The 20,035-nt window shown below is 39.5% G+C and overlaps 1 protein-coding gene across 2 annotated transcripts in view; it reads left to right on the top strand.

The window, feature by feature from the left end:
• Positions 1–1,716: 1,716 nt before the first annotated feature.
• Positions 1,717–20,035, top strand: part of terf2ip (telomeric repeat binding factor 2, interacting protein) — a 51,271-nt gene continuing 32,952 nt past the window's right edge. For both annotated transcript variants that reach the window (XM_034166209.1, XM_034166208.1), the window contains exons 1-4: positions 1,717–1,793; positions 10,423–10,660; positions 14,430–14,572; positions 14,750–14,964. In XM_034166209.1, coding sequence (XP_034022100.1) covers positions 10,431–10,660; positions 14,430–14,572; positions 14,750–14,964 — 588 coding nt within the window. In that variant the 5' untranslated portion in view covers positions 1,717–1,793; positions 10,423–10,430. The remainder of the gene's footprint in view (positions 1,794–10,422; positions 10,661–14,429; positions 14,573–14,749; positions 14,965–20,035) is intronic.

Raw genomic sequence — 20,035 nt, forward strand, 5'->3', positions numbered from 1 at the left:
GAACCATCCCTTAGTTATGCTGCTATAGACTTAGACTGCTGGGGGATTCCCATGATGTACTGAGTGTTTCTTTCTCTTTTTGCTCTGTATGCACCACTCTGCATTTAATCATTAGTGATTGATCTCTGCTGTCTTCCACAGCATGTCTTTTTCCTGATTCTCTCCCTCAGCCCCAACCAGTCCCAGCAGAAGACTGCCCCTCCCTGAGCCTGGTTCTGCTGGAGGGTTCTTCCTGTTAAAAGGGAGTTTTTCCTTTCCACTGTCGCCAAGTGCTTGCTCATAGGGGGTCGTTTTGACCGTTGGGGTTTTTCTGTAATTATTGTATGGCTTTTGCCTTGCAATATAAAGCACCTTGGGGCAACTGTTGTTGTGATTTGGCGCTATATAAATAAAATTGATTTGATTTGATTTGAATGCCAAGCATCATGTTTGGAGGAAACCAGGCACCATCCCTACAGTGAAGCATGGTGGTGGCAGCGTCATGCTGTGGGGATGTTTTTTCAGCTGCAAAAACTAGGAGACTACTCAGGATTGAGGGAAAGATGAATGCAGCAAGCAGGTTTTCATTCAGGATGTCTCAGTAGTACAGAGACACCCTGAATGAAAACCTGCTCCAGAGTTCTCTTGACCTCAGACAGGGGCAACGGTTCAGCTTTTAGCAGCACAATGACCTTATGCACACAGCCAAGATATCAAAGGGGTGGCTTCAAGACAACTCTGTATGTCCTTGAGTGGTCCAATCAGATTACAGACCTGAATCCGATTGAACATCTCTGGAGAGATCTGAAAATGGCTGTGCACCGATGCTCCCCATCCAACCTGATAGAGCTTGAGAGGTGCTGCAAAGAGGAATGGGCAAATCTGCTCAAAGATAGGTGCGCCAACCTTGTGGCATCATATTCAAGAAGACTTGAGGCTGTAATTGCTAACAAAGGAGCATCAACAAGGTATTGAGCTAAGGGTGCCAATACTTATGTACATGTGATTTCTCAGTTTTTTATTTTTAATAAATTTGTAAATAAATCTAATAACATTTTCTCATGTTGTCATTATGGGGTGTTGTGAGTAGAATTTGAGGGGAAAAAATAAATTTACTCCATTTTGAAATAAGGTTGTAACATAAAAAATGTGACAAAGTGAAGCGCTGTGAATACTTTCAGGACGCACCGTACGTTCAATTTAAAGTTTCCACTTCACCTAACCTGCAAGTCTTTGGAAGTTGTTAGAAGCCAGAACAGTTGCCTCCTATGTTAACATAATTTTAAAAAAAATCTTTACATAAATTATATGTTTTTGTAACTCAAGAAAACAAAGGGACAAACTCTCCCACATCTAGTGGAAGTTGTACCAGAAGAATTGAAAAAGAAATTTTGTTTTGACGTGTCTGCCACCTGCTGGATGGTTTGTGGATGCTGGGTGTATGTTGGATTAAAATCAGGGTGGTAGGAGAAAAGAAACCCTGGCTGCCACGGCAACAAAGAATACATGGTCTGTGCGACAGTGAAGGTTAAGACAAGAGCATTTTCTTCTGAAAAGGTGTGCATGTCAAATGTAAGACAGATCTTAATCTCAAATTATAAACATTTTTCTCTGTTGTCCCCATCCAATAACGTACATCTTCGGTTATAAGTATACACAATACACACACAGAGAAAAGAAGAAACGGAGGGGGCACTCGTCCAACTTGAACTGCTGTGGTCTTTAAACGAAGAAGAAACCCGGAAGTACGTCGTTTTTTTTTTACGCGGTTTTAGTTTTATTTCTTCACCTCACGGCGGGAGAAGTTCAAGGCGGTAAGCTTTTTGTGTTCGTATTTATTTAACTATCTTATATTTTTTTCTTATGTCAGTGTTTTTTCCTCATGTCAGTGTAATAGATAGCGTATCTTCGGACAACATTGAGTCTCAGATAAAGCTAAACGTAGTAGTAATAACCACATTATAACCGTCTGCAAACGGATGAAAATGATTTAAAAAGACAATACAACTTCTAAATCTTTTTTAAATTCCTTTGTCCAAAGTACCGTTTGTTTTTCAGGACACATAAACTATATATCGTAACTTATTCTATTCATTGAACAATCTTAGCATGTTTTCGAGAACCTCTGGAAAACTTAATTATGTAACCACAAAAATAAATATACAGATTAAGCGATAATAAAAAAAAAGGAACTGCAGGCCCCCCAAAATAATGGCAGAATATCTGTTAAAATGCCATGTGTTGGTGAAATAGTAATAATGTACGTAGTGTGATGTACACTTGGAAATAGAGACTGGAATGGATGTCACGTGACTAGCGGCGTGCCGCACGGCGGCCATTACTAAGGGTGGAGAGAGCACCTTGAGTCTGTTAAACAGACGTGAAATGAGGGGAAAAAGGCAGCCAGTGTTTCACCATCAACGGCACCAACTACAAAAACAAATTCTCGAATACTAAAATGAACTGTACAATAACCTTAATGTAATGTCACAATTTAATATCGATATACTGGGACTATAACTCAACGCCATAAGTTCTTTTCATTAAGCTGCGTTCACATGCATACAAATACAGAAACAACAATGTTTAATATATATATATATATATATATATATTTTCATTAAGCTGCGTTCACATGCATACAAATACAGAAACAAAAATGTTTTATATATATATATATATATATATATATATATATATATATATATATATGAAAATTCAGTATATCTTATATATTATATTCCAATTGTAAGGTGGAACTATGCAAGTATATAAAGGGAAGAGTAAAATAGGAGAGTAGAAAAGAGTAGAGTAGAACCACTTAGGTGCCTGGTCTTGAGAACCAGGGATGGTGAATGGCTTTATATCTACTTGTAATAAAATGCTAGTAAAAATCATATATATATATATATATATATATATATATATATATATATATATGTTGTCATTAAAAGACTAGCAGTAATATTACACTGGAAAAAGCAGCAAGGTAAATGACCACAATGACAAGGCATACTTCAGATTTATATTTTAATACATAAGGATTTTTTTTTTATCGGAGCTTTTAATCAGCTTGAATACAACTTAAAAGGCTTCATTTATAAAAATCCATTGAGAATAATGATGACAGGAAAAAAACACAATAAATTCCCCAAATTTCCACACTTTACATAAAACACTTTTTTTCTACCCAGGCATGTATGGGTTCATTAGAAAGAGCAATTAAAGGGCTTTAAAACAAGCCTACTTTTATTAAAATCTGTTAACAAATAGTGACAATCGAGAGAGAAAAGCAGCACAGTTTGTCACAATTTCCCCAAATTTCTGCATTTTACATAAAAGTTTTTTTTTTCACTCACACATGCATAGGTTCTATTGGAAAGAGCTTTCAGAGGGCTTTAAAACAAGCCTACATTTAGTAAAATCCGTTAAGAAATAGCGACGTTAGTGCAAAAAAAAAGTGGTCAGTTTATTATTGATGATCTGCACATCTCCACCCTTAGTAATGGCGCCTTCCTATCCTGAGCAACGCTAATAGATTCAGGCGCACACGTCTATTCCAGGTCTATATTTCCATGGGTGTACAGACAGACAGTTGCCCAGTTCCGGTGTTCTGTCGAGATGGGGTGCGTCGTTGAGATGAGGTTCCTCGCGTAACTGCACATGCGTGCCCTGAAAAAAATTGCTTGATGAAGTTCGCTTCTTTTGATGAGCAAGTAAATGTATAAATTGTTCATCGGAACGTAGTAATGTATAAAGTCTACTCACTATAAAACGATAGGTATTTTTAACCTGGAGTTAGCTTATTTCGACAGGCAAAATATACACATACATACATTTATGCTCCTAACGTAAAATGCAGAAAATGTTTTACTTACTAGGCTATAAATACACTGAATACAATTAATAAAAAAAACTTTAACTCCTCTTAACTCCGGGTGGTTTTATTTTCACAGGCAAATTACTTTACAAATGTAAGAACTCCTGACATAGTAGGTCTATATATTATAGGTAAAGTGCCCAGAATAAAAAGACTAAATAAGAATTTATCAATGAATGATCATTGATATAATTAATGTAGGCTGTGCTATGTATTTACTGAGTAGGGTGTATTGTCACATACATATAAATATACAGAATTGATTTTGTCTCTTTATTTAAAGTACTAGATAGCAGTTATATTCAGTATTCAACTTGATATATACTCGGAATTGGACACTATACAATATCGTTTATCACAATAAAAATCATGGCTATTTTATTATCGTGATAATTGTTTGTCACAACAATCATTTATTTGCACCTTAATGCCCTTTGGAATTTATTGTGGACAGATAATTTACTAAATTTATTACAAGTTCAGTTGATATTGGCTCATAGGAAAAACTATACGGTAAAAACAGTGATTCCAGCATTTTAAGGTCTTTTTAAACTTGTACACGTTTATTAATCATTGTGGTATTATCATTAATCACAATTGCTATGGCCAAGACAATCATGACTGAAAAAAATCTGTATCAACCCACGTCTAGTATAGAGATAAATTACAGCGTACACTTTTCAAAACTGTATCTTATTAAAACAATTAAGACATTTTGTACAGGGTCACGTTTATTTATACAGCACATTTACAACAACTCAAGATACCCAAAGTGCTTTACAGAAAATAAACAATGAATAACTCGTAACACAATATACTAATAAGCTACAAAAATAACAACAATAAATTCAATGGAAACAAATCAAAAACAAACTAAACTATTCAGTTCAATTTATTTAATGTATATAGCGCCAAATCACAACAAAATCTGCCTCAAGGCGCTTCACACAAGTAAGGTCCAAGCTTACCAACCCCTGGAGCAGGAACACAGGCGACAGTGGTAAGGAAAAACATAGAGATGATATAGAGGAAGCGACCTCAAGCAGACCAGGCTCAAAGGGATGACCCACTGCTTAGGCCATTCTAACAAAAAGATTTACAATACAAAACAGAACACAATCAACAAGAGTCCATGCAGGTATCCAGTACAGCGTCGGGGGTGGAGCGGTGGGGTCATTGAGCAACTCGTTGAATCTGTTCCTACAGCAGACTCCATCCCGCAATAGCAAAGCTGGGGGCCTAAGATGGCGTGACACTGGAGGCAAGTGCAGAGCTGGGGGTCTTTGGTGGAGTGTGGACCTGGTTTAGTTTTAATTTTGTTCTGGTACACCTCCTCTCTTCAGTAGAGAACAAGCCACTTTTAAACGTGCTTCCGCTATGGCTTGCTGGTGGGTTTGAATATTCACCAAATCTATTTTGCTGAGGTAGGCTTCGGCAAACCGCAAAAACAAAAGGCATTCCGCATATTGCCAGTAGAACCTGGAGCACATGGCAGAGCGTGTTTTTACTGTCCCCGTGTGGCCGCCAATGGGAGAAGAGTGGAACTCATCAAATAGTTTTCTTGCATCTGGTTTGAATTGGATTACTTTTCTGTTTCCGAAAAACAGCTGTCCTTCTGCTGCAAGCATCCATATAAAGTTTTAAACGAGACACTGTAAAACGCACATATGTATGAATGGCACACTGGAAAGATACATACCTGTTAAAGTAAATTTTTCAGCATATCTTTTTAGAGCTCCTTTTTGACCTCTGGAATATCCTTCTGGGTATTTTCCCAAGGAGATGTACAACCCCTGGCAATAATTATGGAATCACCGGCCTCGGAGGATGTTCATTCAGTTGTTTAATTTTGTAGAAGAAAAGCAGATCACAGACATGACACAAAACTAAAGTCATTTCAAATGGCAACTTTCTGGCTTTAAGAAACACTATAAGAAATCAAGAAAAATAATTGTAGCAGTCAGTAACGGTTACTTTTTTAGACCAAGCAGAGGGAAAAAATATGGACTCACTCAATTCTGAGGAATAAATTATGGAATCACCCTGTAAATTTTCATCCCCAAAACTAACACCTGCATCAAATCAGATCTGCTCGTTAGTCTGCATCTAAAAAGGAGTGATCACACCTTGGAGAGCTGTTGCACCAAGTGGACTGACATGAATCATGGCTCCAACACGAGAGATGTCAATTGAAACAAAGGAGAGGATTATCAAACTCTTAAAAGAGGGTAAATCATCACGCAATGCTGCAAAAGATGTTGGTTGTTCACAGTCAGCTGTGTGTAAACTCTGGACCAAATACAAACAACATGGGAAGGTTGTTAAAGGCAAACATACTGGTAGACCAAGGAAGACATCAAAGCGTCAAGACAGAAAACTTAAAGCAATATGTCTCAAAAATCGAAAATGCACAACAAAACAAATGAGGAACAAATGGGAGGAAACTGGAGTCAACGTCTGTGACCGAACTGTAAGAAACCGCCTAAAGGAAATGGGATTTACATACAGAAAAGCTAAACGAAAGCCATCATTAACACCTAAACAGAAAAAAACAAGTTTACAGTGGGCTAAGGAAAAGCAATCGTGGACTGTGGATGACTGGATGAAAGTCATATTCAGTGATGAATCTCGAATCTGCATTGCGCAAGGTGATGATGCTGGAACTTTTGTTTGGTGCCGTTCCAATGAGATTTATAAAGATGACTGCCTGAAGAAGAGAACATGTAAATTTCCACAGTCATTGATGATATGGGGCTTCATGTGAGGTAAAGGCACTGGGGAGATGGCTGTCATTACATCATCAATAAATGCACAAGTTTACGTTGATATTTTGGACACTTTTCTTATCCCATCAATTGAAAGGATGTTTGGGGATGATGAAATCATTTTTCAAGATGATAATGCATCTTGCCATAGAGCAAAAACTGTGAAAACATTCCTTGCAAAAAGACACATAGGGTAAATGTCATGGCCTGCAAATAGTCCAGATCTTAATCCAATTGAAAATCTTTGGTGGAAGTTGAAGAAAATGGTCCATGACAAGGCTCCAACCTGCAAAGCTGATCTGGCAACAGCAATCAGAGAAAGTTGGAGCCAGATTGATGAAGAGTACTGTTTGTCACTCATTAAGTCCATGCCTCAGAGACTGCAAGCTGTTATAAAAGCCAGAGGTGGTGCAACAAAATACTAGTGATGTGTTGGAGCGTTCTTTTGTTTTTCATGATTCCATAATTTTTTCCTCAGAATTGAGTGATTTCATATATTTTTTCTCTCTGCTTGGTCTAAAAAAGTAACCGTTACTGACTGCCACAATTTTTTTTCCTGATTTCTTATAGTGTTTCTTAAAGCCAGAAAGTTGCCATTTGAAATGACTTTAGTTTTGTGTCATGTCTGTGATCTGCTTTTTTTCTGCAAAATTAAACAACTGAATGAACATCCTCCGAGGCCGGTGATTCCATAATTTTTGCCAGGGGTTGTAGTTCAAAATTTCCTCATATTTACCCTCCATAATAACTGTAACTGTAAAATATAAGCATATTTTGTTGTGGAGATAAATAACCTCACCTTGTAACACAAAAAAGTGTGCAATAAAGTAACTAACCAGACAAACCAATTAGGACTGGGCAAAAGGCGTCAGTCGGGTGGGTGGCCAGAGTTTGGATACCTGGACAGCAGTCAGCGGGGCAGACAAACCAGTAAGGACTTGGTAAAAGGCGTCGGTCGTGTTACGGTCTGGACTGGACTGGTAGAATGGCTGAACCTACATGCAGGGAGCAAAGAAGAGAATGGTTGAAATGAAAACCAAGGTTTATTAACAGCTGAATGTGCAACAAAGAAATAAACAGAAATGCTGGAAGGCTGGCGGTGGAACTAGGGCACTGCAGATGGGGCTGGTGGAATATGGAGCGGGGTTCTCGCAAGAGCAGTTGAGCATAGGAGGCCCCTATGCTGTGATTTATCCAGGATAGGGGGCTTTTCCAGTTTTTTTTTGGCTTGTTTGTTTTTCCTTTTTTAAAGGACATGTACGTTATTTAACGTCCCAGTTAGCAACACAAAGTCATCCTCAAGATGCAGGAAATAGTGTTTCAAAGGGTTATAAATTTCAAACTTTTCTGGGGGGGATGCCCCCGGACCCTCCTACAATACTTGCGCCTGCAACGCTCGTCGTGCGGCTGTGCCCCACTAAGTTCCCCCCTATGCTGTAAAAAAAATCCCAGTGAGAACCCTGTGGAGGAGTGTAACCAAAACCGGGGAATGCCAGGACAGCGCCAGGTGGCCTTCTTCTTGCGGGGCTGAGAAGTGACTGAGGAACAGCGGAAACAGAGTGGTAAGTGACGTGCACTTGTACTCTCAGGCTGAGGAAATGCGAGGCAAAAAGCAGTTCCAAAAAAAGGTAGATTATTGTCTGTGCTGTACAAAAGAAGGCAGGCAAGAGACAGGCAGGAACCAGGGCAGCCCACAACAGGTCAGGTGGGCAGGCAGAGGTTGGATACCTGGACAGCAGTCAGCGGGGAAGACAAACCACTAAGGACTGGGCAAAGGCGTCGGTCGGGTGGGCAGGCAGAGGTCACACACAAAGCTGAGGTCCAAAAAAGAATGATAGCTGGAGAGCTTTGCAAGAACACAAGACTGTCTAGCACTGGGGTGGAAAAAGAGAGGAGACAGAGTTTACTGTACACTATATACCATAGTGTTAAATACAAAATCTAAACACGTGGGCAGAAATTATGCGTGATGAGCTTCTGATGACTTCAGTGAGCACTCACTGTCATAATTGTAAAATAGGCTAAAATTATGTTTATTTTAACACAACTGGACAACATTTCAGGCCAACATTGTAAATAACAAACTGTTCTTAATGTTTTGCCTGGTGAAATATATGTTTAATAAAAAATAGACTTAATTGTGATACTACTAATTATTAATTTATATAATTATACCTAACAATTAATTATACCTACTTATGCTCTTTGGAAATGAGGGAAAATGTACTGAGTTGAAAAGCAGAACAGATACATCTGCTCAAGTGGGAAATAAGTTTAACCATTAATAGGGTTTGTGCGCCTAAATTTTTTTATTGGCGCAAAAATCGTGTTAACCATTACTGGCATCTGGAAAAATGCACACAGACTGTTGTAAAGAGTCGTATTTTGCGTTTCACAATTTTTGTTGATAATATCGTTATAATATTATTATAATTTTTAGCAGCGTGTAAAACCTGTTATAAACTTGTATAATCGTTTTATGTGCCTACATGAGTTTGAACCACGATGCCAGTACGTAGTTTTCATCCAAACAAATTTCGACATTCACGTTGCTAAAGTCATCTAATGGCAAAATTCTGCTTTAAAGGCAGTGTGTGCATGCAAACCGTTACATTTTTAAATTGAAAAGACACTTATTATTGTATTTTAAAGCAAAGACAAAACTTATGTGAATTGTTCTCGGTGGGGGGTAGAGGAAAAAAAACAAACAAAATATGCATGCGCAGTTGCACGTTGAGCGAGTTACATCATCTCCACATGTGCAGTTGCGCGACGCACCTCATCTCGACGTTCACCTCATCTTGATGGGACACCAGATCACCTTTTTTAAAGTCCCGCTATACAAAGCCATAATGCAACTGAATATCCTTTATTGTGTATTGTTGTATTGGGTATTTGGATATTATCTAGCTGAAGAGGTCTGGATGGGGTAGCCCTTCTACTTAAAGTGTGAAGCCACATTATGTGTGGTGCAAATATTTGCCAGAAATGGATCATTTTGCCGGTTCTGGATCACGACACTCTGTGTCACTTTGGTGGCATTCCTGGCATCTGGCTGGAGCCCTTCTAATGCAGAATGATATGCAAAATGATATAAATTATACTTATTAAATGAGAATTGACTTAGTTTCGAAAGGCACTGTTATACGTTTTTCCGAGCAAAAAATGAAGTGTGGAGGTCCCGAATTAAAAAGTAAAAGCCCCCACATTCATGCCCATTCGTGATGTTGAGATGACCCCCAAAGTACACATGGCTCACAAGTACTGACACGAGGCTGCTGCTTCAGTGATCCACAACTGGCAAATTTTTGCGTCGGAGATAAATGCGTGCAGCAATTAAACAGCAAGACATAACACACTGACATTTTTTACCCGAGTAAGCAAGTATTTTCCCACTCTAGAACCAATGACACCGAATGGCTAACTCACCTTTGCTACGTCTTAGTGATCGTCACTTTCAAACTTGCAGGAATGAGAAAAAAGAATGAGAAAAAGTGTGCACACCACAGACACCGGGATGTTTTGATTCCTCTGCTGATCACAAGGACGGCTGGATCCGGTCGAGCTTGTGGTTGTTTATAGACAAAACATCAGTCTTTCCATTCGTACCAAGTATTAGCTTATTCGCGCTGATTACGAGAAACGGCGGCGCAAATATTACAGCAGTGATCTGGAACCAGCAATGATCCGGAACTGGGCAAGTGACTGTACATGATGTGATTGGATCATTTACTTTCATTGTACTTAATGTCACGCCACCATGTTTTACATACTGTTTATTTTCACATCTTTGATCAGGTGAAGGCATGCAGTCCAAACAGCAAGATGAGGCCAAGTCTGATATTTCTCCCGTTCTTTTTATGTCCGTTGATGGTGAGCCCATGTGCTTTTTCCTGAGGCCGGGTTCTGCCAAATGTAAGCTCCAGCCGCTCATCACGGCTGGAGGAGGTGTGGTGTGCAATGTCCAGCAGCCTGGGGCCATCCTGCTGATTGATCCTGATGAACGAGCCTCAGTTCCACAAAGTACAGCACACTGGTAGGTGCTGGATTTCCAAGGTGTTATTGGGTGTTTTTGTCTATAGAACAGTGACTCGAATTGAAATTTGGAGCTGAATTGTGTGGTCCATGAACCCTGACATATACTTGCTTTTTACCAACTATGATGCAGAAGATGCAGCCGGGGTTGATGAGTCTTTTTCCGTAGAAGATCAATGTGATTCCCTATGACTACTGGTACTTGCTCCAGAATTTGAGCATGATTCTGGCTTTGTTAGTTGATTCCTCAGATGGCTGATTTCAACAGTATGCTGACATCTTTGTTCAGGACTTTCTGTAAATGTTACAAACTTCACATTCTGAGTCCTTCATGTGAATAACATATACTGGCTCAAGTTCATCCAAATGTTATCGTTTATTTCTTTGCCACAGTTTTTTTTTCTTGATTTCTTATAGTGTTTCTTAAAGCCAGAAAGTTGCCATTTGAAATGACTTTAATTTTGTGTCATGTCTGTGATCTGCTTTTTTTCTACAAAATTAAACAACTGAATGAACATCCTCCGAGGCCGGTGATTCTATAATTTTTGCCAGGGGTTGTATATCTGAGTATCATCAGCATAGCAGTGAAAGGTAAACCCAAAATGCCATAATATGTGCCCAAGGGGTGCTATATAAAGGGTGAAATGCAGGGAGTCTAAGACGGACCCCTAAGGAACCCCAGATTTCATGTCACTAAGGTCAGAGCTATCGTTATTGTACAAAACAGTGAGAACGACTGGTCAGGTATGATGTCAACCAGGCAAGGGTGCTCCCAGTAATCCCAAAATGATTCTCCAGCCTATCGAGTAGAATATGATGATCCGCGGTATCAAATGCAGCTCTGAAATCTAACAGCACCAGAACTATAGTGGTGTCTGAATCCATTGCAAGCAGAAGATCATTCACCAATTTAGTGAGAGCTGTCTCTGTGGAATGATATTTTCTAAAAGCAGACTGCAGTGGCTCAAAGAGATTATTCTCAGTAAGATAGCCCACGAGTTGCAGTGAAACCACTTTTTCCAGAATTTTAGAGCAAAATGATAGATTTGATATTGGCCGATAGTTTTTCAATACACTCAGGTCAAGATGAGATTTCTTAAGTAATGGTTTAATCACTGTAGATTTGAAACATTTAGGATCAGATCCAGAAGTTAATGAGAGATTAATCATTTCCAGCACATTCGGCTCAAGAGTGGGTCACAGATCCTTAAACAGTTCAAATAAGCAGGTTGTGCTTTTTGTAGACATTACGAGTTTTGTCAGCATGCCTAGTAAGATACTATCAAATTCTGTAAATCTAGGTAATACCTCAGTAATGGCACTTACCTCAATAGCAGCGTGTAGTGGCTGGGTTAAGGCATGCTGGGATATGCTCAACCTAATGTCTTCTATTTTCTTCTCAAAGTAATTCAGGAAATCTTGTGCTGTAAAAGGAGAGTGAACTACAGGTGGTTGTCCATGAATAAGTCTAGCCTTGAGTTCAGTCATAGTTGAGGAGTTGATGCATCGCCGTAGTGATAAATAAGGTTGTTCCACTAAACTCAGCAGCGAAACTGTAAACCTAATAAGTGAGTGATCAAAGACCACCGAAGCAAGAGCCATGATGTCAGTATTCGTGACAGCAATACCAAGTGCGAGAACCAAATCCAAGGTATTTCCACTAATGTGCGTCGGGTCCTGAATGCATTGCTGAAATCCAAATGGATCCACAGTTTCCACAGATGATTTGCAGAGGGGATCAGAAGGCTCATTTATATGAATGTTAAAGTCATCAATAATCAGAATGTTATCTCCACTAGTTGACAAGTTACAGATGAACGCACCAAATTCATCTAAGAATTCAGAGTATGGGCCAGGGGGCTTATATACAGTGACAAAGTAATACGGCTGATTTTTATTCTTCTGACCATGGCAATGCATAGCATCATGGGCAGAGTGGAGAATCAGATGCTGAGATGAGTTATATTTGTGACCTCCAACAGTGAATAAGCTAAACCTAGATTTATAAATAAGAGCAACACCCCTGCCTTGCTTCACACCATGAGGGGCATGACTAAATGGGTATGCCGGTGGGCAGGCCTCATTTAAGGGGAGGACAGCTGTAGGTTTAAGACAGGTTTCACATAATCCAGTTTTTCCAAAATTGAGTAAATTTATTTTTCCCTCAATATTCTACTCACAACACCCCATGACGACAACATGAAAAAAGTTTCTATGAAATTTTTGCAAATTTATAAAAGATAAAAAAAATCATAAACAAAAAAACCTAAGAAATCACATGTACATAAATATTCACACCCTTTGCTCAGTACCTTTGGCACCAATTACAGCTTTAGTTCTTCTTGAATATGATGCCACAAGCTTGGTGCACCTATCTTTGGGCAGTTTTGCCCGTCCCTCTTTACAGCACCTCTCAAGCTCTGTCAGGTTGGATGAGGACTGTCGGTGCACAGCCATTTTCAGTTCCAGCATTCCTCTGTGGAGAAAGGAGAACCTTCCAGAAGACAACCATTTCTGCAGCAATCTACCAATCAGGTCTGTCTGGTAGAGTGGCCAGACACATCTTAGTAAAAGGCACATGGCAGCCCACCTGGAGTTTGCTGAAAAGCACCTGAAGGACTCAGACCATGAGAAACAAAATTCTCTGGTCTGATGAGACAAAGATTAAACTCTTAGGCATGAGTGCCAAGCATCATGTTTAGAGGAAACCAGTCACCATCCCTACAGTGAAGCGTGGTGGCAGCATCATGCTATGGGGATGTTTTTCTGCAGCAGGAACTGGGAGACTAGTTAGGATTGAGGGAAAGATGAATGCAGCAATGTGCAGAGACATCCTGGATGAAAACTTGCTCCAGAGCGCTCTTGACCTCACAGTGGGGCAACGGTTCATCTTTCAGCAGGACAATGACCCTAAGCACACAGCCCAGATATCAAAGGAGTTGCTTCAGGACAACTCTGTGAATGTCCTTGAATGGTCCAGCCAGAGCCCAGTCCTGAATCCAATTGAACATCTTTGGAGAGATGTGGAAATGGCTGTGCACTGACGCTCTCCATCCAATCTGATGGAGCTTGAGAGGTGCTGCAAAGAGGAATGGGCAAAACTGCCCAAACATAGGTGCGCCACGCTTGTGGCTTCATATTCAAGAAGACTTGAGGCTGTAATTGCTGCCAAAGGTGCATCAACAATGTAATAAGCAAAGGTTGTGAATACTTATTAACTGATTGTCATGTTGTAATTATGTGGTGTTGTGAGTAGAATTTTGAGGAAAAGGTGGATTTACTCTATTTTGGAATAAAGCTGTAACATTACAAAATTGGAAAACATGAAGCTTTCTGGATGCACCATATGTAGACAGGTGTGTGCCATTCCAAATTGTGTACAATCAACTGAATTTACCCCAGGTGGACTCATACTAAGCTGTAGAAACAGCTAAAGGATGATCAGTGGAAACAGGATGCACCTGAGCTCAATTTTGAGCTTCATGGCAAAGACTGAATAAGTACATGTGATTTATATATATATATATATATATATATATATATATATATATATATATATATATATATATATATATATATATATATATATATATATATATATATATAAACTTGCAAAAATCTTATGAATACTTTTTTCACATTGTCTTTATGGGATAAGGCTGTAACATAACAAAATGTGCAAAAAGTGAAGTGCTGTGAATACACTCTGGATGCACTGTATCTATTCAAAAGTACCACAATGGGAATGAGGCTATTTGTTTTTACTTCAGGTATGTGTCCACCCATTACATTCACGACTGTATTGAGAAAGATGTCCAGTTGGAGTTAGAGGACTATAGATTAGATCCCAAAAAAAGTGAGAGTCCTACTAAACCTGGTGACAACAAGGACAGTAATCCTAACTCATTGGGAGGTATGTTATAAGACAATAATTACACATGAAATACACAATTTTTGTTTTTAGAAGACTTCGAATTCTGTGATGTAGTTTGCAGTCTTCATCTTTGTTGAGTCTTAAATGTCGCTTTTGTATTGTTTGTTAATTTTAAACCTGCTGTTGTGTTCGTGGTCTGTCTTTAACTGTAACTAGGCCGTGTATTTTACACCGCTGAGGAGGATGCTGCCATTCTCAGTTACGTTGTCAAGGACAAGTCCAGAGCTGGTGGGATCCATCTGTGGCAGGAAATGGAGGAGAAGAAAGTGACCACCCGCAGCTGGCAGTCCATGAAAGCTCGTTATCAAAAACACCTACGTTACAAACAGGCACATGATCAGGAGGCGGCAGGAGCCGAACAAATCACCCAGGTAGCATTTTTATCACTTTCTCCCACCTCCACAGGAGGGATGTCTATCACTGTTTTTCAGAGCCCAAGATAATGTCATCAAATATTTTGTTTTGTCCACAACCCAAAGATAATCAGTTTACTGTCAATAAGGAGTAAAGAAATCAGAAAATGTTCAATCAATCAATCAATCAATCAATCAACTTTTTTCTTATATAGCGCCAAATCACAACAAACAGTTGCCCCAAGGCGCTAAATCTGAGAAATTGGACATTTAAATAAAAACTTGAAGTGATTAATCGATTACTAAAATAGTTGCCGATTAATTTAATAGTCATCTAATTGTTGCAGCTCTAAATCTGACAGTGTTGATGTCTGTTTTGTTATTTTGTTGTTATGACCAATGGTTTAGCAATGATTTGGTGATTTAGCTGCAACATTTCTGTTGTTGCATTGCTGTGTCACTCTGGTGTGGTGGGCTTTGTTTTGTTACAGTGACCATAATCATTGCTTGACGTTTCTTCTTGTAATCAAAAACGCTCACAGAGTTTTCCCCCGAAGGTAAGGTAAGAGTGGGTACAGCCTAAACCTTACTACTGTGTAGCACCTTGAGGTGACTTATTATGATTTGGAGCTGCATCAAAAATTTAATTCTAATCCTGAATAATGAATTGTTGCAACACCTGTAATTCCAACTGTAAATTTTTTCCAAACGCTTGTTTGGCATTTTTTCAATCCTCCGTCAGTTTGTTCTGTGTCTATGAGGTGAAAAAGAAGTTGATTGGCAGTTTTTAAGCTGCATTCACGTTGATAGTAGAAATGACAGAAATGATGACAGCCGGTGATTTATGGTGCATTAATTTGCCAGAAAATGCTGCTGTTGTTTGACTTTTGGCGAGTCCTTTTGTTCACGGTCACCACAGCAAATCCAGCACAGATCTGCATTGGGATTTGGCACAAGTTTTATGCCAGATGTCCTTCCTAACACAACTCCAGTTTTACCTGGAGAAGCAGACACACAGCCCCTGGTCTTCCTAGGAGGACCTCCCAACCAAGTACTAACCAGGACCCACACTGCTTAGCTTCTGAGATCTGACGGGATCAGGCTGACACAGAGCAGGCAGCCAATTAGCCAGAAAAATAATTATAGGTAATAGACTGATGTAAAGGATTGAGTGTTTTGCACTACTTTATATTAAAATGTGAAGCACAAAATGATATTTCAATAATCAACTTTTTCTGATGGTATACCTTCATTACTCTCTCTGTAATGTATCACAAGTTAGTACTGTTTACCAGATATTAAGCTGACCTGCACCTGTGGAAAAAGTTGAAAATTTTTAACTTTTGGCAACACATACTGGTGCAGTGTGCAAGGTGCAGCTCACTGTCAGCAGTAACAGAGCCTTCAGTAATCATTTTTATTGTAGCAATTTGGATTTTCAATTTGGATGTCTGCTGATACCGATACTTTTCTGATCCAATACCAGGGCTGTGTTTGCTTTGTTATTATTATTATTATCATTATTGTTGATTTTATATGAGAATTTTCTTAAAAGTTCAGCTACAATTTGCCACAAGGTGTATCTAAGATGAAAGCCTAGATTTGATGTTTTGGTGAAAGAATTAAGTACTTTTATTTTTTATATACTTTTATAGCCTAATTTTATAGACTTAAAGAGAAAAGACAGCACTCTGTCTCTCCTCAATTTTCAATTTCAGTGGTGTTATTGATATGGAAGACATATGGCCTCTACTGGTGGTTGGCTCTCACTGCGGTATTGTATCACTTCCTGTTCCGGAGCACAGCGGTGTTTTTCTGTATCTGTTAGCTGTTTAATCTGCGCAGTTAGATTGATCTAGTTATCTAGATTACGATTTGTTTCCCAGTGTAATCTTTACGTGCCTTAACTAAAGCACTCCTTCTGCTGAATCACCTCTAAATTATTTACACATTATTCACTTTGCGTGTTTTTAGGAATCCGCTAGCTTAGCGCAGCTACTAGCTCTTAGCCGATTTAGCATGGCGGCTTCTCCTGTCTCTCCCGCACTTTTCTGCTCTGGGTGTGAAATGTTTAGTTATTCCTCGGCCTCCTTTAGCAGTAACGGTACTTGTAATAAGTGTAGCTTATTCGTAGCTTTGGAGGCCAGGCTGGGCGAATTGGAGACTCGGCTCCGCACCGTGGAAAATTCTACAGCTAGCCAGGCCCCTGTAGTCGGTGCGGAGCCAAGGTAGCTTAGCCGCCGTTAGTTACCCCCTGGCAGATCCCGAGCAGCCGGGAAAGCAGGCTGACTGGGTGACTGTGAGGAGGAAGCGTAGCCCTAAACAGAAGCCCCGTGTACACCGCCAACCCGTTCACATCTCTATCCGTTTTTCCCCACTCGACGACACACCCGCCGAGGATCAAACTCTGGTTATTGGCGACTCTGTTTTGCGAAATGTGAAGTTAGCGACACCAGCAACCATAGTCAATTGTCTTCCGGGGGCCAGAGCAGGCGACATTGAAGGAAATTTGAAACTGCTGGCTAAGGCTAAGCGTAAATTTGGTAAGATTGTAATTCACGTCGGCAGTAATGACACCCGGTTACGCCAATCGGAGGTCACTAAAATTAACATTAAATCGGTGTGTAACTTTGCAAAAACAATGTCGGACTCTGTAGTTTTCTCTGGGCCCCCTCCCCAATCAGACCGGGAGTGACATGTTTAGCCGCATGTTCTCCTTGAATTGCTGGCTGTCTGAGTGGTGTCCAAAAAATGAGGTGGGCTTCATAGATAATTGGCAAAGCTTCTGGGGAAAACCTGGTCTTGTTAGGAGAGACGGCATCCATCCCACTTTGGATGGAGCAGCTCTCATTTCTAGAAATCCGGCCAATTTTCTTAAATCCTCCAAACCGTGACTATCCAGGGTTGGGACCAGGAAGCAGAGTTGTAGTCTTACACACCTCTCTGCAGCTTCTCTCCCCCTGCCATCCCCTCATTACCCCATCCCCGTAGAGACGGTGCCTGCTCCCAGACTACCAATAACCAGCAAAAATCTATTTAAGCATAAAAATTCAAAAAGAAAAAATAATATAGCACCTTCAACTGCACCACAGACTAAAACAGTTAAATGTGGTCTATTAAACATTAGGTCTGTCTCTTCTAAGTCCCTGTTGGTAAATGATATAATAATTGATCAACATATTGATTTATTCTGCCTTACAGAAACCTGGTTACAGCAGGCTGAATATGTTAGTTTAAATGAGTCAACACCCCCGAGTCACACTAACTGTCAGAATGCTCGTAGCACGGGCCGGGGCGGAGGATTAGCAGCAATCTTCCATTCCAGCTTATTAATTAATCAAAAACCCAGACAGAGCTTTAATTCATTTGAAAGCTTGACTCTTAGTCTTGTCCATCCAAATTGGAAGTCCCAAAAACCAGTTTTATTTGTTATTATCTATCGTCCACCTGGTCGTTACTGTGAGTTTCTCTGTGAATTTTCAGACCTTTTGTCTGACTTAGTGCTTAGCTCAGATAAGATAATTATAGTGGGCGATTTTAACATCCACACAGATGCTGAGAATGACAGCCTCAACACTGCATTTAATCTATTATTAGACTCTATTGGCTTTGCTCAAAAAGTAAATGAGTCCACCCACCACTTTAATCATATCTTAGATCTTGTTCTGACTTATGGTATGGAAATAGAAGACTTAACAGTATTCCCTGAAAACTCCCTTCTGTCTGATCATTTCTTAATAACATTTACATTTACTCTGATGGACTACCCAGCAGTGGGGAATAAGTTTCATTACACTAGAAGTCTTTCAGAAAGCGCTGTAACTAGGTTTAAGGATATGATTCCTTCTTTATGTTCTCTAATGCCATATACCAACACAGTGCAGAGTAGCTACCTAAACTCTGTAAGTGAGATAGAGTATCTCGTCAATAGTTTTACATCCTCATTGAAGACAACTTTGGATGCTGTAGCTCCTCTAAAAAAGAGAGCTTTAAATCAGAAGTGCCTGACTCCGTGGTATAACTCACAAACTCGTAGCTTAAAGCAGATAACCTGTAAGTTGGAGAGGAAATGGCGTCTCACTAATTTAGAAGATCTTCACTTAGCCTGGAAAAAGAGTCTGTTGCTCTATAAAAAAGCCCTCCGTAAAGCTAGGACATCTTTCTACTCATCACTAATTGAAGAAAATAAGAACAACCCCAGGTTTCTTTTCAGCACTGTAGCCAGGCTGACAAAGAGTCAGAGCTCTATTGAGCTGAGTATTCCATTAACTTTAACTAGTAATGACTTCATGACTTTCTTTGCTAACAAAATTTTAACTATTAGAGAAAAAATTACTCATAACCATCCCAAAGAGGTATCGTTATCTTTGGCTGCTTTCAGTGATGCCGGTATTTGGTTAGACTCTTTCTCTCCGATTGTTTTGTCTGAGTTATTTTCATTAGTTACTTCATCCAAACCATCAACATGTTTATTAGACCCCATTCCTACCAGGCTGCTCAAGGAAGCCCTACCATTATTTAATGCTTCGATCTTAAATATGATCAGTCTATCTTTGTTAGTTGGCTATGTACCACAGGCTTTTAAGGTGGCAGTAATTAAACCATTACTTAAAAAGCCATCACTTGACCCAGCTATCTTAGCTAATTATAGGCCAATCTCCAACCTTCCTTTTCTCTCAAAAATTCTTGAAAGGGTAGTTGTAAAACAGCTAACTGATCATCTGCAGAGGAATGGTCTATTTGAAGAGTTTCAGTCAGGTTTTAGAATTCATCATAGTACAGAAACAGCATTAGTGAAGGTTACAAATGATCTTCTTATGGCCTCGGACAGTGGACTCATCTCTGTGCTTGTTCTGTTAGACCTCAGTGCTGCTTTTGATACTGTTGACCATAAAATTTTATTACAGAGATTAGAGCATGCCATAGGTATTAAAGGCACTGCGCTGCGGTGGTTTGAATCATATTTGTCTAATAGATTACAATTTGTTCATGTAAATGGGGAATCTTCTTCACAGACTAAAGTTAATTATGGAGTTCCACAAGGTTCTGTGCTAGGACCAATTTTATTCACTTTATACATGCTTCCCTT

Source organism: Thalassophryne amazonica, chromosome 3 (genome assembly GCF_902500255.1).
Source record: "Thalassophryne amazonica chromosome 3, fThaAma1.1, whole genome shotgun sequence".
NCBI lineage: Eukaryota > Metazoa > Chordata > Actinopteri > Batrachoidiformes > Batrachoididae > Thalassophryne > Thalassophryne amazonica.